Source organism: Brugia malayi (genome assembly GCF_000002995.4).
Source record: "Brugia malayi strain FR3 genome assembly, contig: Bm_v4_ChrX_scaffold_001, whole genome shotgun sequence".
NCBI lineage: Eukaryota > Metazoa > Nematoda > Chromadorea > Rhabditida > Onchocercidae > Brugia > Brugia malayi.
The window spans coordinates 24,840,744-24,863,395 of record NW_025062479.1 but is presented as its reverse complement, the minus strand read 5'-3'; the positions used below and the strand labels follow the sequence as shown (position 1 = coordinate 24,863,395).

The 22,652-nt window shown below is 30.1% G+C and overlaps 3 protein-coding genes and 1 non-coding gene across 5 annotated transcripts; all 4 read left to right on the top strand.

The window, feature by feature from the left end:
• Positions 1-41: 41 nt before the first annotated feature.
• Positions 42-3,431, top strand: Bma-gut-2 (tRNA intron endonuclease family protein; the record flags this gene model as incomplete). Its single annotated transcript, XM_001896126.2, has 7 exons — positions 42-254; positions 898-1,018; positions 1,403-1,575; positions 1,736-1,896; positions 2,701-2,746; positions 2,904-2,971; positions 3,203-3,431. The coding sequence occupies 7 exons, from the start codon at positions 42-44 to the stop codon at positions 3,429-3,431; spliced, it is 1,011 nt and encodes a 336-aa protein (XP_001896161.2).
• A 3,748-nt stretch (positions 3,432-7,179) lies between these two features.
• On the top strand, positions 7,180-14,898 carry Bma-disl-2 (the record flags this gene model as incomplete). Of its 2 annotated transcripts, XM_043076033.1 has the most annotated exons (24): positions 7,180-7,356; positions 7,609-7,855; positions 8,007-8,138; positions 8,352-8,534; positions 9,503-9,708; positions 9,878-10,039; positions 10,129-10,266; positions 10,372-10,482; positions 10,563-10,672; positions 10,752-10,944; positions 11,063-11,298; positions 11,375-11,525; positions 11,587-11,724; positions 11,794-11,895; positions 11,964-12,140; positions 12,236-12,343; positions 12,577-12,696; positions 12,812-12,937; positions 13,056-13,184; positions 13,296-13,448; positions 13,779-13,937; positions 14,049-14,153; positions 14,540-14,710; positions 14,827-14,898. In XM_043076033.1, 24 exons carry the CDS (start codon positions 7,180-7,182, stop codon positions 14,896-14,898), a joined length of 3,606 nt encoding a protein of 1,201 aa, XP_042931967.1. The 2 variants fall into 2 exon arrangements, with proteins under 2 accessions (XP_042931967.1, XP_042931968.1); XM_043076034.1 differs by lacking the exons at positions 7,180-7,356; positions 7,609-7,855; positions 8,007-8,138; positions 8,352-8,534 and having other exon boundaries at positions 9,565-9,708.
• On the top strand, positions 8,786-8,871 carry Bm14513. Its single transcript has one exon. It is a non-coding gene; the product is annotated as a tRNA-Tyr (tRNA).
• A 1,189-nt stretch (positions 14,899-16,087) lies between the features above and the next one.
• On the top strand, positions 16,088-22,375 carry Bm7168 (conserved hypothetical protein,hypothetical protein; the record flags this gene model as incomplete). Its single annotated transcript, XM_043076032.1, has 16 exons — positions 16,088-16,212; positions 16,316-16,523; positions 16,793-16,911; positions 17,001-17,181; positions 17,583-17,747; positions 17,854-18,033; positions 18,156-18,278; positions 18,361-18,510; positions 18,811-18,963; positions 19,138-19,271; positions 19,353-19,545; positions 19,843-20,142; positions 20,546-20,852; positions 21,218-21,363; positions 21,643-21,879; positions 22,253-22,375. 16 exons carry the CDS (start codon positions 16,088-16,090, stop codon positions 22,373-22,375), a joined length of 2,844 nt encoding a protein of 947 aa, XP_042931966.1.
• Positions 22,376-22,652: the final 277 nt, after the last annotated feature.

The following is a 22,652-nucleotide window of genomic DNA, read 5'->3' as shown; positions in this document are numbered from 1 at the left end:
ACTGAGACATATTTGTATCCATGCTGTTATGATCATTAATTATGTCATCTTTTGGGCTCGCAAAGGTGGTACAACTTAAGAATAATACGGAAGATATTCCTACTGGAAGAAGTAATGTCGAACTTTCAAGACCTCATTCTATACAGTTGGATGATGAAGCATTAAGGAAGAAAGCTGAAATGATGGTGAAAGGTCGGAAAGCAAAGAAGCTGAAACGTCAGGCTAATAGTGAAGCTACAGCCGCAGCTCTTAAGGTATTGGATAAGTTTTTTCTTTTTTTTTTTTTTTTTTTAATACAATTACATAAGGTGGATTGAATATGGCACTCTTTATGTATTTAATATATTAATAAAGCTTATTTGTTTCTTTTCTTCTTATTCCTATAGGATATTAATTTTCGTCATAGAAAAATTTCAACACTGAAACTCATATTCAGATAAGTAAAATAATTCATTTTATCGAATTTGTATTACGTTGCTTTGTTTGTAACACAGAGTATACGTGATCGGTTTTTGTACAGAACTTTTATCTTGAAGTTGTATTTCCTGAAGTGCTTGGTAGATTTTTGAGGCTAATATTCTTCAATTTTGAGATTGTTTTTTTATGGTTTTATTATGATTAAAGTCAATTTTACGCAGTTGGGAATATCGTTCGTTTCGGCATTTCTGTCATTAATGAAGAATTAAAGTTTTTAGCCGTTTATCTAAACATTTGGACCATTTGTTCGTTATATTATTTAAAATTTCTCTTTCTTTTGAGTGAGGATGTTATTGTTCATGTTGATTAAGGCTCATGCTGTGTTTGCATGTGTTTCGGTTATGCTCATGCAATGAATTAAGACTGACGTAATTAGTAGAACTTTTGAAAACAAGTGTAGTTGTATTCAATGTGTTTTAGGTTCGACGCTGTGATATTGTTAACGTGGAAGTTACAGATTCCGAAATAGACGATGCAGTGAAGGAACTATCGAAGCATGACAATACCCATAAGCAAGGAGATATTTGGTTTCTCCCATTGTGTAAGATTATTTTAACATTAATTTCACACTAAATCTACTACCTTGGTTTTTAGCATATCATAAATTTTTTAATTCACATATCATTATGATGGAGTCTGTTTGAGTAACATTGACAGCTAGCTATCTTCTTCAAGCATAACTAAAGAAAGGTTGTATTTTCACATGATTCTGCATGTCGTATGGCATGCCATACTATTACTAGCATTTAAATTTTAAAGTTGTTTATTGAAAGCATTAGTTTTTCATTTGGAGTTTCCTAATTTACAGTGTTTCAATTCCTTATTTTCGAAGCTGTAAAGATGAGAAAACTAAACTGAGGTTAAGAAACTTTTGATAAAAAATTGGAAGGTCCATCTCTTTGTAATTAGAGCAAATCATTTACAGATGATACACGTGAAGAAGCATATGAAGAAATGGAAGGACCACCGCTTCCTGAAAGTTCGGTTTTCCGAATTCGGCTAAACACATTTCGTGATTTGTGGCGTAGAGGTTACTATTTAACGTGTGGTTTGAAGTTCGGGTGTGATTATCTTGCTTATGAATCTGTTCCTGGTGAGGTTAGTATCTTTACTATTCTTTTATTCTTTATTTTTTATTCATTGAGGCTCTCTTTTGTCTAATATTGCTTTAGAATAATTTAGGATTTTTTTAACTGCTGCCATTTTCTACTCCATAGTTGATAAATCAGTATTTTTCTTACTTTCAAACTTTTTCCAGGATCATTCGAAGTGGTTAGTGAAATGCGTGGATTCACAAGATACTTTATCTTTCTTAGATCTTATTGCTCTCTCAAGGCTTTCTTCTCAAGTGAAGAAACATGTTTTACTAGCTATTGTTTCACCTGATACTTTGTCACCTTACTATATTGAATATTCCTGGTGGAAACCTCAGCGATCTCAGAACATATAACAACAATTTCATTTAGTTACACTTGTATTAGGTACATCATGTTGATTATAAAGGTTAATGAAATGCAACTGTCAGATTACAATTAGCATGTCATGAAAATGAAAGGTGAAGAATGGAATTTAGAGAATTAACTTAGATGAATTTTTGTTTGCATAGTAGATTCAAACTTTCTCGTAATTTTCCTTTCTGCCGTATCACAGAAGTTGTTTGTTATTCATTTTGTTACATTTTAAATGTTTCTTGATAATTTTTTTCTCCTTTCAATATGCTATTTTCCTTTTCTTTTGTGTCATAAATGTAGCATCTTGCATTCATTTGTTTGAAAATGCAGAAGCTAAATAAATAACCATAAATGTCTGATTTCTGTTATTTCAGTTCAGTGAGATCTGATATCGGATATATATTTTTGATGATAGCTACTTTTGGTGGTCTATAATGAAAGAGTTTAACTTTAGCTATTCCGTTTTACTGTTATCTTCCACTCTTTGGTAGAGCATGAAATAATCAGTAATATATTCGAAGTAATTGATTTATCTTATTTGTAGGATTTTGAAGAGTTGAATAGTCGGAATAACCACAGAGGTAAAAATTGTCATATTTGGAGAGCCTATTCTTTCAAGTATTAATGATTATAGAAAAGTAGAGAGGAGGAAAGATTGTAATTTGTCTCAGGTTTCTTAAGTAGAAAATTTTAAGGAAAAAGGAAACCAATCTACGTACTTAATATTATCATAAACTAAACAGAGTTATCATAGTTGGTAGTGCATTTTCAGGGTATCATTTCTTGTTTGGTATGCATTAGAATTGCTCGTTGAAATGGTATGTTTTTTTTTTTTTTATTATGATGAGTAGGAAGAAGAAAAATATAAGATGTCATTTATCTGTTGAGAAAGAAAACCAATCTGTACACTTGGTTAAATACATTAACAAAAAAGGAATGAAAATTAAATCTCATTATTAGATCTTATTTTTGCAGCTATTTTATTCTTTTTTCAAATCGTTGGTTGGAAAAGATGTGGTAGTGGAATTGAAAAATGATCTGAGGTAAGTTATAATGATATTACACTAGTATTGCATTATTTTTATACCTTTCTAAAGTGACAAATTATTTTGGTTCTCTTTAAAGGCTAGAAAATAATTAGTTATTAGAATTAGTGAAAGAAATGCTTGCTTTGTATTGTTTTTAACTTATCAGTTATGGAATAGGAATAAAAATAGATAGTATTTGTAGTGCTGCTGCTACAATTAAAAGATATGATCTTTTTTTCATTGCAGTATTTGCGGTACATTACATTCTGTTGATCAGTACCTAAATATGAAACTGACGGATATCTCAGTGACTGATTCGGAGCGATATCCGCATATGCTTTCCGTCAAAAACTGCTTCATTCGTGGATCTGTTGTACGATATGTGCAGTTGCCTGCTGATCAAGTGGATACTCAGCTACTGCAGGATGCAAGTAGGAAGGAAGTTATGCAAGCCAAAAGAACCGCTACCGCCTAATTTTTTTTGTCTAACTTTATCAATTAATGACTACCTTGACTTTACTCCTACACATACATTTTCTCTAGCAAAAAAAAAAAAAAAAAAAAAAAAAAAACCTTAAGTCAGAAAAAATTGATTACTTTTATTATTTTGATTAAAATTTGAGCTCCTCCTCTTTATTTTTTTTTGAGCATTTAACTTCAACCTTCAACGTTGCATTTTATTTTATTTTTTTTTTCTTCAGTTAAGTTTTATCTTGTTTTTGTTTTACCGATATTGTTCAAAAATAAATGATCTGTTTGCATAGCGATTTTTGAAATTGTCATTTTATGATGTTATGCGATAAACACGATATTCCTTTAATCAGAAATTTGAAAGAAGACAATAAAAGCTGATAGCGTGACGAAATGATAGGGTTGAATTGACGTTGGTAGCAGTAAGATGAAATATATGCATATGCAAACAACAATTTTTTGGATATTTATGAATAAATCTACCACTGTGATTTATCTCGAAGATTTTTTTACAATAATAATTTTTAAATTTACGATTAACAATAATTTGTTAAGTTTTTTTAATCAGATATTCATTGATAAGTTGAGTATAAAAAATGTGCATACTACTAAATTAAGAAAAATAAAAATAAAATGCAATACTAAATTGATAATGCTTAACAATACATAGGTTACGTCCAGAAATGAATGTTAAACGTTTGCTTTAAATTTGAACATAACACATCCGTAAATTTCCGTAAATTTTAGTTTGAACTCATTACCCGTAAATATCATGCTTAATTACCGATAAATCTTGCTATAAATCCGTAATATGTGAATTACATAAATGACAAAGTATTGAATGATTCATTTTAAATAGTGCAACAAATGTTTGTCATTAGAATAAATTATTCTGAGAAATTAATTATGCTGTATAATATTTTTTAAATTATATTATTAATTTGGGAAATGATACGCGTATCTTTTTATCAGAAATGCAAATTTTAAGTTTCTTACAAGTAGGAACATTTTTCAAGATTATTAAAACTATTGCTACAATTGCAGTAACGAATTTTGATTATATGGATGAAATTACTGATTATTTCTGTTTAATCTGAAAAAAAAAAAAAAAAAAAAAAAGAAGCGAAAAGCTTAAATGAATGATAATTAGTAAATCTGATAGCAATAGAATTAAAACTGAAAAGAAGTTTAGAAATGAAAAATAGCATAGAAAAAAGATTAGGGATTTTTATGATCTTTAATATTTCTTTTAAAGTTATTTAAGAAAAAAAAGAAAAAAAAAATCTAAACCTATTTCCTGGGTTAATTTGGATAGTCAAACTTTATTTTTTGTAGCCTATTTTCTTAATTTATTAAATTAATTTTTTTTTTTTATTAAGATTGAATTAATTTTCTTTTTTTTTCTTTTAGTATGTATTGAATATGTTTTATTAATATTTTATTAGTTTAATCATTCTCATTCTTCGTGAATAATAGGAAAATTTTTTGATTTATGAGTTTTTTCTATTTTTTTTTTTTTTTTTTTTGCAACAAAAAGTGTTTATTACGTGAATGCAGGAAGCGTATGTTAAGACAGCAATTCCACGGAAGATTTTACGTAGCTTCTATGAAATTAAAAATAAAAAAATAGAAAACAATAATCACAATCGTGATAAAATCAAGACGATAATTCATTTTTGAATTCAATGAAATTTTCATTATTAAACTAATATTACAGAGTATTAAAACTAATATCGTAGTAATAATAGAAGACTTATCATTAGTTTAGATTATCTGCATGCATGAAAATATCATAATCATACGATATCCATAATTGTTATCAGAAAATGTTTACATGTTTACCTACACATGTAAATAAATAAATAATATGTAAATAAACAATACGTAGGTAAATAAGTCATATATGTTTGTACATATGCTAATTATACATAGTGCATGCTGCAGCATGTTTGCATATTATGCATAACAAATGCATGCTACAACATTATGCATAACAAACTAGCGATCCAATTGTTTATTGTTTATGGAACAATTCATCTTCATACAGCATATATAGCAGTAATTTTGGAATATTATTCTTATTTTTAAAATGCATGCACATGCAATAATCCTGAAGTGTAAGCCAGGAATATTTTTCAACTAAATTACACACAGTAATCTCGAGAATTTGTATTTTATCACTAGGACAGACGGAATATACGGTAAATACAAAACAGGATACGGTATTCATAAAAGCGTATCCAAAGTAATACAGATGCAAAAACAATGCGGTAGCCCTGAATGCACAATAATCTCGGAATTGTATTTCATCGCTAGAATAGATGAAATAACAAAGTATGATAAATATAAAAGTATATTTAGCGATGAAATAGGTGCAAAAAAAAAAAAAAAAAACAATACAGTAGTCCGGAAATACACTCACAACACCACAAAAGATAGAATACGAGCTACAGTAATACCGTAATACATTCCTCCCCAGGACGAACGGTAATACAGTAACCCGTGAGGATATAATTCCAGAATGTTCAAGGATACTGTTGCAAATTGTAATATTGCACGTACGCTGTTCAACTAAATTTGCATACAGCATGAGATCATGCCCGAGCGTTCAGGCATAAATGTATCATTTAGTTTATCTGCTGTTATCATAGCGATTGGTTCATTGCTAATTATCATTTTCAAGGTATGATTTCAGAGGATTAAACTTACGTGTGAATACGCGTGCGTTACGTGTACCTTTCTTTTACATTTTGTTATATGTTTTACGTAAATCAAAAATTGTATAAAATACGATCAAATAATTGTTTAGTATAATTTATGCAAATAATTGCTTGCAATAGAAACTTACGTAATTTAGTAGTTTAACGTTATATTCTAATATTTTTTTATGCTTTATAATTCATATATGTAAAAATATCATTACACATTCTTTTGCACAAATTTGCGTAATTTCATTCTTACACGTTTTTGCTGATTCAATCATACACAGAGATGTACGTGTTTTATTGCATAAGTTAAATTCTTTCTTTGTAATTTCATTCTTATATGCTTTTTTTTTTTTACTTTATTTATTTCGTTTTCTTAAAAAAAAAAAAAAATGCTAACATTTTCTATTAAGATAAATATTATTAGTTAAGAGTGAAATTTAGAATTTGAAATGATCAATGATATAGCTAAAAATATTTCACTTTACAAAACGATAATCATTCTTTACATGTATTATTTAACAAAGAAATTATAACTTAGGATAAACTTTTTGATAATCTTCTTATCATTAGTTGATATTTTTGATAGGAAATTTATGAATTGTTAGAACTAAGCTAGATAAGAAGAGGAAGGAAGCTGTTATTTGTGTGAAAAAGAGGTTAGAACAGGTTTGAAAGTTGTTCATTTGAGCATTTAAGAAGGAAAAAGAGTGATGAGTTGATTGGTATTTCAGTTTGGATTATTTTTGTACTTAATAAAACACTATGTTCATCATGCTAGTTTAATTATTTTAAAAAAATGAAAATTTTTTGATTAATAATGATGAGTATATATGAATGTATATATGTATGGGAAATGCTTTATTTCATTTGTTATTTGTGTATTTGTATAAATTGAATGATAGAATTATAGAACGATTCATCACGACAATACCAGAACAACAAGCAACAACAACAACAACAACAACAAGAGCAGCAATAGCAGTAACGATATCAAGGTGACAATAATAAGATAGGCGGCAACGCGACATACAATACAAAGGAATTATGTCATCTAGCAAAAAGTGCATTGTACCAACAATAGTTCAAGATACATCACCTTCACGAACTGTAAGTTTCAATGAATTAACTGGTGGCAAAGAAAGAGTACGTATGTCGCTAAGTGTGGAAGAGTTGGCATTGTTGAATGAAATTCAACGTCGTGGACGAATTAATTCTTCCACTGTAAGTTATTTGATTTGATCGAAAAAAAAAAAAAAAGCAATTATAAAATATCATAGTGCTGCTAATAATCATAATAGTTATAAGGAAATTAAATAAACTATAGTAATTTAATTGATTGTTGTTTTAATCAAACGTTATGAATTCAATTTGATCATATCATAATATGAGAATAACTAATGATAGCAATGTGTAAATTTAATTTGAATTTATTTCACGCACATTTATAATATTATGATTATTCATTTACTTTAGAACGTACGAACAGGAAAGATTAGTGTTTCGGAATTAATGGGATGTGGTGATAAAAACGCTGACAAAAAGAAACGAAAAAAAGATCGTAATGGTTCAGTAATGACTGCTGAGAGTAATAAAGATCACCATAATCTTTTACCATCGATAATTGAAACAAGAAATCACGGAATATCAGTCGATCCAGCTACTCTCCTTGATGTTGCAGGATGGAAGATTCCTCCATTACCACCAGGACTTGTTTCAATAAGTAATTTTATCGTTAATTTATTCAACAATACGATAATGTCCTTTATTATAGTTACTTATTATTTGTAGATGCATTTGCATTCATTTGCAATTTACTGTAAATTATTAGCAAAAAACATAAATTCTATAACATTTTTTTGTTTTCCTTACAGCTCATGAAGCAGATCGTCATCCATATCCATCAGCTCTTCCTACATGTATATTTGAAAAAGCGATGAAAGCAGCTGCGATTGTTCATGCCGGTTCTCAGTTGTCACCTTTATCTACCCGACATAATACTGCTGGTTAGTTGTTTTTTTTTTTTAATATGAAAAAGAAATAATTTGTCAGATGTGAAGGAAGCCTTTAAATTTTATTTTAAGATATATTAAGAAATAAATTCCATTAGATCAAAGTACTGGGAAATTGATAGCAATGATTAAGGCTTGTTTTTGCTTAAGGCTCGCATCCGGCTTTTTTTTTTTTTTTTGGTAGTCCCTTTTAGTTATATGTTTAAGGTAGCGGTAACGGAGTAGCAGCAAACGGGAATACGACTCAGTTAGCACCATTGGATTTGATTCGACTATTACCACCACTTTCCCCGATGTATCCATTGATTTCAGACGGAATGCAACGACCTGCGACACCTACAGCATTGGGGCATGGTATCTCTGCCCATGGTTTGGGTCCTCAAAGACAAGGTAATGTTAGTTATGTCACTACCAGTGGGTTTGACTTACTACAAGAATAGAATACATTGTCAATTGTCAATGACATAAGGACAACATACCTTTCTCTCTCATTCGTCTGCCTATCTTCCTGTAGAAATAATAAAAGGGATTTCTATTTATATATTTTTTTTTTGAAATATTTTGAAATATTGAAAAAAAAAAAAAAAAAGAAAAACCCGCAAGGATCTTTATAGGAAGAGGAAATTTCAGCACTAGCAGGACCAGCCATAGCTCAGTTGGTAGAGCGGAGGACTGTAGAGTATAAGCTGACATCCTTAGGTCGCTGGTTCGAATCCGGCTGGCTGGAGAGTGCCTAACTTTTAACATTAACATGTTGTAATTATTGTTATACTATGTACCAAATTAAATTAAATCACTACTGTCATATTTCGGAGTAACCGTAGTTAATTCACCATTCGCTAATTTTCATTTAGCCATTGTATACTTAGCCTATGAAATGATAATTGAGTAATTGTCCAGCTAGCTTTCCATGAATAACCTGTAGCAATTAATGTTGGAAAGGGAATGGTAATATTGGCATCTTTCACTTCTCTCTTTTTTGTAATTTTTTTTTTGTAAAGAATAAATGTAAACATCTCAAATATGAAATAAGTGGTATGAATTTTTGAATAGTTTATCAGCTATAGTGCTGCAGCACTTGGGTATGGTTAAAGTTTCAATTTTATTGATGTGACGTTTGCTTCCATTACTACATATTATGGTGATGGAGACTATTGCAAACAGTCATACACATGCATTGCATAAGAGTATGTTGTCCATATTATTTTTCTATATTAATTTTCTGTGTTTTTTTTTTTTTGTTTTTATTTTTTATTAAAAAATCAATGTTCATTTGGAATGTTTTCAAATGTTCAGAACTATATTATTTGTTTATAAATATGAGAAAATTTTTAAATATCCATAATTATCATTTGCAGTTAATAAAAATGGTGGTTTTGGTGCAGCTGGACATCATCAATATTTCAATAATTTACACTGCATGCAAGGTAATGCCCAGCAAGGTAATGGAAGTAATCAACTGCGAAATATTCAGCAGAATCAGAAGACTCGTAAACCCTTTTTTATGCCTTACATGAGTTTGGATGCGGTAAATCGTGGAATAGCCAATGGAGATCTCATTAAGGTATACTTCTATTCCTTGCAAGTTAATGTTGCTCATATACTTATTTTTTTTTTAAATGTCCTTCTACATATCTTAGTATGTCTTCTATTTAATTACTCACTTCCTTACCTTTCATTATGAATATTGGAAGACATTGAGAAATTATATTATTGTATTAGGTTCACTTAAGGGTATTTTGCGTGTTAATCAACGCAATTACGAGGAATCATTTGTGGATAATCCTATGGGCGATGAACAGCAAGATATCTTGATTCTTGGTGTTCACGATCGTAATCGCGCACTTCATGGTGATGTTGTCGTTGTTCGCATCAAAGACAGGAATTGTTGGGTTGTAAGCTTTATATTGTTTTTCATTTTTTAATATGTCTATTTTGCAAGTTTTCTCTTTTTTTCTTTTCTTTCGTAATTTGTAATGTTAAGGTTCGTGATGCACTGTATGAAGCATGGCGTGGTGGAAATTTGAAAGCTAGTGTCGATGACAACGGCAAGCCATTGACCATCCCACCAATCAAGCGTAACGATTATGAAGTAGAACTGTCACCTGCTGAACTTCTTGATGTAAACTACTTTTTCATGTAAAAAAACTGTAAATCATTGAGAGTTTATTGCAGTATGATTTACCTGTAGTCTGAAATTTTCATAAGACAGTCTTTCGTTTTCCAGTTGCCCGCATGCGTTGGTAAATGCATTTCAAGTGGAAAGATGAAAGAAGATGTGCCCGTTACAAGTAATCGACGATACAGCCGTGAACAGATGCTATGTATTGCTGCAAAGGTTGCTTTCAGAATTGCTTGTATGTAATCTGTGAAATTTCTAACTTTGTCGTAAGATTTACGAATTTCATCTTATTTTAGCTTGAATTGGAACGTCGTAAACGAGTTACAGATGATAATGGTGGTATAGATCCGCTTATTCTGAATACCATATCCAAATTGGCCATTATAAAACGAACTGATTCATCAACGTATGTAAAATTATTCGTTATCTATATCTTTCATTAACATCCAAAATACATCTATCGGAATTTACTGGATATGTTTAAGAGGTCTTTCACAGTCCGGAACATCAGCATGTGGTACCTCTGTTTCAAGTTTGGGGATAAGTACAGTAACGACAAGGCGTAATGGAACTGGCACAAATGGATCTGTGCAGCGACGATCAAATTACCGAATTTTATCGGATATGCCTGATGAGGACTGGGGAATTCCTGACATGTGCCTTCAAAAAACTGCCGAGGTTAAATCCAAACTTTTCATTGTTTTGATCATCTATAACTGGTGTTCTTTGTTAGTTGTCGGTATTGATATGGTATTCTCCATTTATTTAAATTATAAATAATTAGGAGAATTTTTAGGTAGTTTTTATCAGTGAACAGAAACATTGTCGAGCTGCAGTAGGGATGTTAAAAATGATGGCTGACGGAAATCGTAATTGGGCACTTTTCTCGCCAGGTGATTCACGAATGCCGCGAATGATGATACCAGCGGAACAAACGCCTGCTGCATTTTTTGATCGGCCGCAAGATTTTGCGAAGTTCATTTATGTAGCACGAATGGTAGAGTGGCAAGCAACAGCACAATTTGCTCGGGGGTAAGCAACTTCTCTTCATTACTTATGCTGTTTTTAAGATGTTATATTCTGCTACATAAATCAATGATATATTTAGGAAGTTGTACAAAAGCCTTGGTTTAGCGGGTGATATAGAAGCAGAAACAGAAGGCTTACTGTTGGCGAATGATGTTGATACTCGAGAGTTTTCGCAAGCAGCACTTTCATCACTTCCAATAACCGAAGCAGTTGAATGGAAAATTGATGAAGTTCGTTTTCGTTGAATGTCAAGCTAATGAAGTTGATTTGATAAATCTGTCATGTTTACAGAAGGAGTTCAAATATCGAAAGGATTTCCGAGATGAGACTGTGTTCACAATTGATCCAGTTACAGCTCGAGATTTGGACGATGCTCTTCATATAAAGCCAATTGCGAATTGTGACGGAGCTGGTAATCCTGGTTGGGAAGTAGGTTACAATATCATCCTTAAATTTGTATCATTTTCTTGGAAGCAGAAAATATTGTAAAAATTCCAGGTTGGTGTTCATATAGCTGATGTTTCGCATTTTGTGCAATTCGGCACCGAACTTGACCATTGGGCTTTTAACCGTGGTACATCAGTTTATCTCGTCCACAAAGTTAGTTCATTTAATTCCACTGCACTTGTTTTCGTAGTCTTTGAGTTATATTTGTCTGAGATTTCTAGGTGATACCAATGCTACCACAAATGCTTTGTGAAGAACTGTGTTCATTAAATCCTGATGTTGATCGGTTGACGTTTTCGGTGGTTTGGAAGATTAATGATCAAGGAGAAATATTTGATGAGTGGTTTGGACGTACAATTATTCGGTCATGTTGCAAACTATCTTATGAGCATGCACAGGTAAGTAGATTTGATTTCGTTTTCTAACTCTTGATTTTGTCAGTTGTAATTTTCTGAAGAATTTTATATGATACTTTCAAGTTTGCTATCTGCAGGACTTTATCGTTCATCCGGAAAAAGATTTTGTGTCATCCGAGTTGCCGAAAATTTTCAATGGCAAAAAGTCGGATGAAGTAAAAGAAGCAGTACTTCGCCTGAATAAGGTATCATTTGCTTCAGATGCTTTTTAATACCGATTTGGATTCAAATCAGTATTAAAAAAATCAGTATTAAAACGATTTGGATTCAAATCAGCATTAAAAAAAGGATACTACTTTGTGTGATCTAAATTTCATGGAAGTAATTACATTGTATGCTTCGTTCTCATCCTCAACAAATCGATATTTTAGTGACTTACTTAAATGTCAAAACTATGTATCATTATCGAGTTTTACAGATTGCAGTCATCTTGAGAAAAAAACGATTTGAAAACGGATCTATTAATTTCGAAATGCCAAAATTGAACTTTACACTTGATGAAACATCGGGAATGCCTAACGGTCTTTGTCTTAGCGAAGTACGTTTCCTATTGATCTCTCTTGCACAATTTTGTAGACGTTTCATCAACTTGGAATTTATTATTATTATTTTTTCTTTTAAATATGATCAGTGTTAATGTTATTTTATTATAGCGTAAGGAAGCTAATTTTCTTGTGGAAGAGTTCATGTTACTGGCAAATATGGCAGTAGCTCGAAAAATTGAATTATCCTTTCCGAAAACTGCACTTTTACGGCGACATCCACCTCCAAAAATAAAGGTATAATTTTTTCCCCATTTTTTTCAAAACTGATAAAAATAGCTTGCTGATTTTTATTTCTTATTAATGTTACCAAACTTTATTTTTCCTAAATACTTTCTCAAATGTTATTTTGTAGATGCTACGCGATATTTTGGAGAAATGTGAAAAAGTTGGCTTCGAAATAGATGGTTCATCGAGTGCAACAATCGCTTCAAGCTTGCTAAAGTATGAAGGAAATAATGAATTAAAGCGAACTGTCGTACAGGTAACACAAATTGTGACATATGATCAAGAAATAGAAGTAAAAATTAACATTTATATATTTTTTTTATAATTAAAACTGCAAGTAAAGAATATGATATCATCTTTGTTTTAGATGCTAACATATTTACTGATGAAATCGATGCAATTGGCATTATATTTCTGCGTTGGTTCGTTGAAAAACCGAGCTGATTATGCACATTACGCTCTTTCAGTTCCATTTTATACTCATTTCACCTCACCAATACGTCGTTATCCAGATATTATGGTTCGTTGATCATCATTGTAATAAATATGGATAGAGTATGGTTTATCAGTTAAATTATGCAAAATCAAATTTCTGCAGTTTAAGCAAGTAATTTTGAATATATGCATTATTTCATAAATATGATGTGTATATATGGTTACTACTTTTTTTTTTTTGGAATTGGAAATTATTAATTGGATGATTAATTTTGAGATTAGCTAGAATAACTAAGAATTTTTAAATTTGAGGAAATTCAAATGTATTTATGAAATATCCTAAGCATTTGTTGTATTTTTATTTCTTATAATTGAAAGACAGTTTTTTTTTTTTTTTTTTTTTTTTCTTTTTTAGGTACATCGCTTTTTATCAGCAGCCCTTGGTTACTCTCCTGCACCTGGTTTAACTGTGAAAGAAGTCGAAACGATAGCAAGTCATTGCAATGATAGAAAACTAATTGCAAAAACAGTTTCGGAAGCAAGTGATGATATGTTCTTTGGTGTCTTCATCAAGGTTTGTTAAATTTTTTTCTTGTTTCTTTCGTCTTTTTGAAAATGGATAGTATAACAAAACAGAAAAATGATTTAATCATTTTATTCATTTGTAACTGAATGTGTAATTCAGGAATGTGGACCATTAACAGAACGTGCTGTGGTTATACAAGTACTGGATGCTTCTTTTGATGTTCTGGTCATGAAGTACGGTGTTGTAAAGCGTGTTTATACAAGTGTATGTTTTTTATGTAAAATTTGTCACAAAAAAAAAAAAAAAAATCGCAGTAAGGAATTATTTGTGTATAATATTATTTAGATTGATTGATAAACTGTACAACACTTTAGTATTATGATATTAAGATTTTATCGTATTTACCTGATTATGACGGTGATTTTGGAAGTGCATATCAAGCAAAAATAAAATCAAGCAAAACATGAAAATTACGTTTTGTTACATCTTATCATTTTAGTATCATCCATTCGATATAGTAATTACTGTTTTCCTTCTTTGGTGATAATAATCTAGAGGATGTAGCAATGTGTGAAAGAGTGGTAAATATGATTTATTAAATATTAATGATGTCTGCATATTTTTTTTTTTTTTTTTTTTGAATTTTATAGCGTTTACGATTGGCACGTGAGCCCAGATTCATTGAGGGTCCATGCCCATCGTTACTTCTTTACTGGGATTCTACCAGTGATGGTTCAAATGCTGCCATCGAGCAAGTTATTTCGATGTGTACTGTTGTAGAGGTAATCCTTTCCGCACTTCCGGAACCAACGAAATATCAGGTAATTACTTTTGTCAGAAATATTTTATTTCTTTAAACTTATTTATGCTATCTCTTGAAATATTGTACTATTTTAAAATGCAATAAATAGTTATTAATTATAGTTTCTATTTTCAGGCAGTATTGAAGCAACCAGTTAGCGGTGAAAAATTGTTGTCTTTGGCGGAGGCTATTACTTCACTAAACTAAAGCTGATATGACAGAAGCTATCAGCGTTTTTAATTATGACAAATATAGGGAAAAAATACTGTCGATAGTAGCAGAGAGGATGAATTATAGCTAAGGCAAGGAAGTTTTTTCCTTATCTCACATTTCATCTTTTCATTTCACCATTGTTAATTTATTTTTTTCTATGAGGAAAAAAAAAAAAAAAAATTCATTTTGTGAACAATGCGAGTCTCTGAATTATTGCTCCAATTTCACATGTCATCTCGGGTTTTTTATATTAAACAAATAATTGTGTAGTATTATGTATTGTATATTAGTTGATAATGATGTTGACGGAGATGAATATGTAAATTATGATCTTGTAAGTATCGATCTTTCCACTGTTTTCGTTCTTCCCTATATTTTATAATATTTCTGTAAGAAATATAGTGACATGTATTTTATGCACGCATATCATCGAAAGATCAATTCTTCCCTTAATTTTTGTCGCTTTGAATTGCTGTTATCTAATAGCTTATTTTTGTTTACTTTTTTCTTATTTTTGCGTTCTTCTGTAGAGATTATATTATTATTTCATTTTTTTTTTTTTTTTTCGCTTGTGTTTCAAGTTCTTTTTTATAACATTAAACATTTCAACAATTTATTAATACGGCTTTCCTCCTTAATAGTGGTTTTTTTTTTTCTTTTTTTTTTTTTAAATGCATGTGTGAGTGCATACGATTATTTGCTTAACTCTCGAAGATTGTCATGGATCTTATCTTTGACATTTTATCTTTGAGAAATGATTAGTGGTATTGTCACTCACAAAAGTTGTGTTTTACATTGTTCCGTTATTTCGTTCAAATTTGCATTAAAGTATTGTAATTGCATGCATACTTCTTGCTTGCTTCAAGTGTTTTGCGCCATCCTTTAGCTATTTAAAAAAAAGAAAAATATGTGATATTCTCTAAAAAAATATTTTATACTTCTCATAGCTATTTTCATGTTTATACATGTGGTTAAAAAAGGGTAAGAATTTTAACAGCAGATGAGCTTTAAAAAAAAAAACAAAAAAAACAATTTAATAGTAGGGGAAATAAAATCGATAATTTTAAATATAGAAATTGTTTATTATGGACATGCGCATCATATGCAAATATAAAAAATGCTAATTAGGTGCGATATGCATTAGTTTAATTTAATCAAAATAGATGCGAAATTTGAATTTAGCATGAAAAATCGTTTCTCAACATTGGATGTATTTGCTGTAATTCATGACTTGAAAGAGCTAACTGGTCAACGTGTCAGCAATGTTTATGATATGGATTCTAAAACATATCTTATACGAATTCAGAAGTATGATTTTCAAGCAACTAAATTAATTAATTATTGTAGTAGCTTTCAATATTGTAGTAAAAATTGAAAAAAAAAAAAATATATACATATATCAATTTTATAGGCCAGATGAGAAATGTTTCATTATGTTAGAATCAGGATGTCGAATTCATAAAACTACATTTGATTGGCCTAAAGCTCAATTTCCGTCATCTTTTACAATGAAACTTCGGAAGCATATCAAACATAAACGACTGGAAAGTATTACACAACTTGGTGTTGATCGAATTATTGATATGCAGTTTGGTTTTGATGAACATGCATGTCATGTGGTATGTTTATTAGGAAAATTTAGATAATTTAGAGATGATTAATATCGCAGTCGAAAATGATAATTTTGATATTTGCTTCAAAAGAATGTTTGATTTTATTTTATTTTCTTCATGAATTCAAACAAAGATGTTAATGATTTTTTTTTTTTTTCAAAAGAAAAAAAAAGTGTTAATTAGCAGTAAAAAGATTGATTTCTTTTTTTTTTTTTACCTGAACATTTAGTGATTTTACTTTTTAATGTCAAAATGAAATTTTTTTTTTTTTTTAGATTGTTGAATTATATGACAGAGGTAATGTGATTTTAACGAATAACAATTACACAATACTTAACGTATTACGACCGAGAACTGATAAGGAAACGGATATGCGTTTTTCGGTGCAAGAACGGTTACTATTTTCACTTTATCATCTTTAATTTTTATTTTTTACCAGGTTGATTTTTTAAAAAGAAAAAAGAAGAAAGAAAACACATTTAGATATCCAGTTGAAGCTGCACGACAAGATGTCAATTGCCCAACAAAATATGAGCTGATAGAAGGATTCAAAAAAGCTAAAAAGGGTGAATCAGTGAAACGATTCCTTGCTCCTCTTACTCAATATGGTCCTACTTTAATTGAACATTCATTGAGAACTATTGGTGTTTGTCAAAATGCTCAGGTTTGACATGGTTTTGTTATTGTTAAAGGGGATATATTTTGGATAGGTTATTTTGTAAGATTTAAAAAAAAAAATTTGTAAAATATCTTATTTGTGTAATATTTGTGCTTTATTTGGAATTGCTATACTGCATTTGCATTTTGATATAAATTTAAAATTCTCGAATTTAGTTTAATTATTTAATTAAGTTAAATTTTAATCATTTAATTAAGTATTTCTTCATGGTATTTTATTTTTTTTTTCTTAGAATTGATCATTTTCTATTTGGTTAATTTTCTCTATTGTAATTTAATATGTTTACAGTTTGGTTATAATCACCAGTAACCATAACTAGTTTATTTTGTGATATAGTTTGCCACCAATGATATAGTTTACAACCAATCATACCAATGAAATTTAAGATTGGTGTAAATATCGATATGGATGAGAATGGTGTAGCAAAATTACTCGAAGCTCTTCAATTAGCTCATCAAATTTTCAATGCTATTAGATATAGTGCAGCGCAAGGATTTCTAATATATAAAGAAGATACGAGGATGGATGGCGTTATTGTTGAAACATATCAGGTTTGTTTAACCTTAACTGATGATTTTGTCCTGTTAAATTTTAATCATTTAATACTTGCATTTGTAGTAATTATATGATATATATATATATATTTTTTTTTTCTAGGAATTTCATCCATTCATGTTTTCGCAATTTAATGGTATGCAAACAAAACATTTTGATTCATTCTCGGCATGTGTCGATGAATTCTTTTCAAAACTAGAATTACAAAAAGCTGATATAAAAGCACTTAATGTAGAAAAGGAAGCAATGAAGAAACTAAATAATGTCATAAAGGATCAACAGGTATAATTAAGTTCTTCTTTTCCTGCATTCTATTTCTGGAAAAGAATACGTTCATAAAAAGCATTTTTTTTTTTTTTTTTTATGGAATTTTATTAACGAATAAATTATTGTTGTTAATGCAGGATCGAATAGAAGCTTTAAAAATAGCGCAAATGGAAAGAGAAGAGATGGCTGAATTAATTGAGTTAAATACTGATTTGGTAGATAAAGCTCTGTTGGTTATTCGATCAGCTATTGCTAATCAAGTAAATATTATTCTGTTAACTAGAGAATCATTTCCAAACATTTTTAAAATTCTCAAGAACTAACAAAATTTTTTCATTTCAGCTTAGTTGGGAAGCTATTGAAGAAATGCGAGTGCAAGCCTGTGAAGCTGGAAGTCCAATCGCTGCTTCTATCGTTGGTTTAAATTTAAATTCAAATCAAATGACATTACTGCTCGGAGATCCGTATCGTCCAGAAATTGATCCTAAAAAGGTAACTGTTATGCAGAGACTGTAATGAAAATTTTGAATCTGTGTTGGTAGTTGTTTTCTGATTATTATGAGATTTGATTTCTCTCTATCCTTATGGGAGAAATCTTTATTGATTTTTAATCTACATAATTTGATATTACTCAGTTGGTCGTTGTTTTCTGATTATTATGAGATTTGATTTCTTTCTATCCTTATGGGAGAAATCTTTATGGATTTTTAATCTACATAATTTGATATTACTCAGATTAAATGAAAACAAAGATGACCATGTATTCTATACAGCATAATTTCTTTATTTTAGGTTACTATTGATATTGCTTTGTCGTCTTATCAAAACGCTAGAAAACTTCATACGGAAAAAAAAGCTGCACAGCAAAAAGAACAGAAAACAATTTGTGCTTCATCAAAAGCATTGAAATCAACCAAAATGAAGATGAAGGAAACGCTGAAAGTGGTAGTATTTATTGTTAATTTAAACCATGGCAAGAAACTAACATTACTGAATAATTTAGCAGAAGTGAAAAATTATTGGTTTATTAAAAAAGTTTGTTCATTTCATTTCATTTCTTTTTTTTTTTTTTTTTTTTTTATTGTATCATTCTATCTTCTTTATTTTCGAAGTATTAAGGTTCATACAAAAGCTGAAGTTATGAAAAAAAGACATGTGATGTGGTTTGAGAAATTTTTCTGGTTTGTCAGCTCCGAAAATTATTTGGTAATTGGCGGTCGTGATGCACAGCAGAATGAATTGCTTGTGAAGAGGTGAAAATTTTAAATTCAATTGCTGCTTTATCTTTTTTTTTTTTTGCAATATGAAGCAGAATCAATTTTTGAATATTGTAGATATCTTCGACCAGGTGATATTTATATGCATGCAGATGTACGTGGTGCATCATCTATTATTATACGTAACAAATTAGGTGGTGGTGATGTACCACCACGAACTTTGAATGAAGCTGCTACCATGGCTATTTCATATTCCTCTGCATGGGAAGCGAAAATAACAAGCTCAGCGTGGTGGGTTCATCAACATCAGGTTGTTTATTGGATATTAGTATTTAAAGTGTTTTATGTTGAAGATATTAGGAACATATTTATTAGTGATAAAATTAGAAAGAGATAAGAATATGGATTTAATATTATATGATAAGATGATTATAAATATAACATTATGATACTCATTTGCTTATATGTTTTAAATACAAAAATGCATCATCTTCATAGGAGATGCTTTAGGAAGCTAAAAAATGTGGCAAAAAAAAAAAAAAAAAAAATGAAATGAAATAAATTTCAAGATTAGAAATTTTTAATTGTAATTCAAGTAGGATTGTAGGTTTCGAGGACAGCTCCAACAGGTGAATATCTAACACCAGGTAGTTTTATGATACGTGGTAAAAAGAATTATCTACCAACATGTCAATTGCAAATGGGATTTGGTGTAATGTTTCAACTAGATGAGGAATCACTGGAAAGACATAGAGAAGAAAGGAAAGTTGCTCCTATGGTTACAGCAGAGGATAATGCTATGCACCAAGATGATGGTGATGATAATGGCATTTCTTTAAGTGAAAGTGGAAGTGAAGAAGAAAAGAATTCTTCAGATGCGCAAATTGATGATTTTCCTGATGTTCAGGTAAAAATTTGCTATTAAAATGTTGCATAATTTGCTTTGATTTTTTTTATTTTTATTTTTTGTTTGCTTTGTAATGTGCTGAAAAAGGCAAAGATAGAGTCTTGCATCAGTATTAACGCTTTAAAAGATGAGCATAGATATAAAAGAAAAAAGAGCAATTTTTCTTGAGACACGAATTTCAAAATCTGCATAATGTTTTACATCAATTCGAACTTTGTAAAATGGTCCCATTATCCTCATGAAATAAATAATTATTAATTCATTAAACGGTTATAAATTTTAAGATTACCACTAACTAAAGTTATTCTAAAGCTCAATTTTATTATTGATTTTTCAGTAAGTTAAATATTGTATACTGTTAATTAGTTGTATAAAAGGAATTATTAGTAATAATGATATTTAGGTTAACCTGCAAGGTATTATTGGAAAAGGAAGAAGCGCAGATGAAGATAACAGTTATACCATTATTCAAGTAGGTCCTTCAGTACAAAGGAAATCTGCTATCAATACGGCTAATGATATTCGAGACAATAACAAAGAGCAAAAAATAGATGAATTGAAACAAAGTGGCAAAGTACGACCTATGACTCGACGGCAGAAGCATAAAGCAGAGAAAATCAAAAAGAAATATGGCGATCAGGATGAGGAAGAGCGTCAATTAAGGTTGATGTTACTGGCATCAAAACCAAAGGATACAAGAGATTTAGAAAGTTTGTCACATTTGTTACACCGAGAAAATTCTTTTTTCTATTCTCAAAATCTGTAACTTGATTATCATTAGCCTTATTTATCTTGTTATACATGAGCTTAAATTTGGGTTAGATCAGAAGTAACGTTAACGATATTTTAATTAGGGTCAATTAGTTAATATATTAATGCTGTCTATAAATACTAATATTTTTCAAAATCTCTTAATGGAAGGTTTATTTTTGTGGTTCATTTTTTATTTTATTTACTATGCAACGATATGTATAAGCATTAAATGTAAGAACTCGGGAAATCCGCGACGTATATGTGATTATATGATGATGCTCCTGTTATATTATGCAAATTCTTGAATAATGGATTTTTGTAGAAAAAAACATCAATGAAAAGGCTTTGGAGGAAGCGAAAAAGAAAAATGCTAAAGATGGTAAAGTCAGTTTGACGAGTCAATTTGAATGTGTGAGAAATGCATCAGTGGTTGAGGAGAAAGCTGAACCTTCAACAATAGCTAAAGAAGTAAGGCCTTAACTCAGATTCAATGCAATTATAGGTTTCTGTTATATTTTTAAATTTCTCTCATATGATAACTAGCAATTTCCAAACTATTTATGCAGCAGTATAGGGATGAAAATTTGTCAATATAGAGGACGAGGTTATCCAGTTTAAGCTATGAGATAAGCGTTGTAACTAGGAATTTCAAAGCATTCCGAATTGATTCAAAAGTTTGAAATTGTTTAAATTTAATTTACACTTGAAGGTATATACCTATTAGAAAATTATCCGTTTCATTTTCAGGAGGAAGATGAGCAACTATTGGAAACAGATATGGCAGATATGGCAGTAATGGATGCCGAAGAAACGAAAATGTTGAATTCGTTGACATGGCGACCGTTAGATGAGGACGTTCTTTTGTTTGCTTTGGTGGTTGTGGCACCGTATCAAACGATGCAGAATTTTAAATATAAAGTGAAATTGACTCCAGGAACTGGAAAACGAGGAAAAGCGGCTAAGAGTGCAATAGCATTGTTTCAGGTAATATTTCTAACTATTATTTTCTATTGTCTGCTCCACATTTTGAATATTTCGTTTACCAAAACTATTGCTAAGAGTTGAAATTGAAATTTGAGAAATATGTCTAGCAAGGTTAAATCTTCAACTTCATGAGTGAACCGGAAATAAGACTCATATATGATGAGATATAAATGTGAACTCATTCCTATATTTCATCAGATATCATATTTAAGTTTGAAAATGATAATGATTACAGTTTCATAACTACGTAATTATAATGGCTATTTTCTTCTTTTTGTAAAATAAACACATTCTTTCTTTCATTCAAATCTTCGTGATAGGTGACATTTGCTGTTATCTGTTAAATAATTCACTATTTATTTCTCATTTTCAGCGTGATAAATCAGCAAATGCGCAAGAATTAAGTTTACTAAAGGTGCTAGCAACTGATGATCAAATTTCACGAAATATTCCTGGAAAAGTTAGAGTTTCAGCTCCACAACTGAACAAAAAATAGGACGCATATGATGGGACACACGTGTAATTTTGTATTCTGATATAGGAAGAATTGTATGTTAGTGATATCAGCAGTGTTTATGTTTATTTGATGTTATCATTTTATGATTCCTTCATACATGCACGATAAATTTGCAACTATATATCCTTATCGTTGTACAGTTTACAGTTAATTACATTCAGATTTTGTTATATCTTTGATTTTGCTATATGTTGCATCTCACATTTTTCACTTCTGCACTACCTATCCTGCCTACCGGAAGAAATTTACCGGAAAA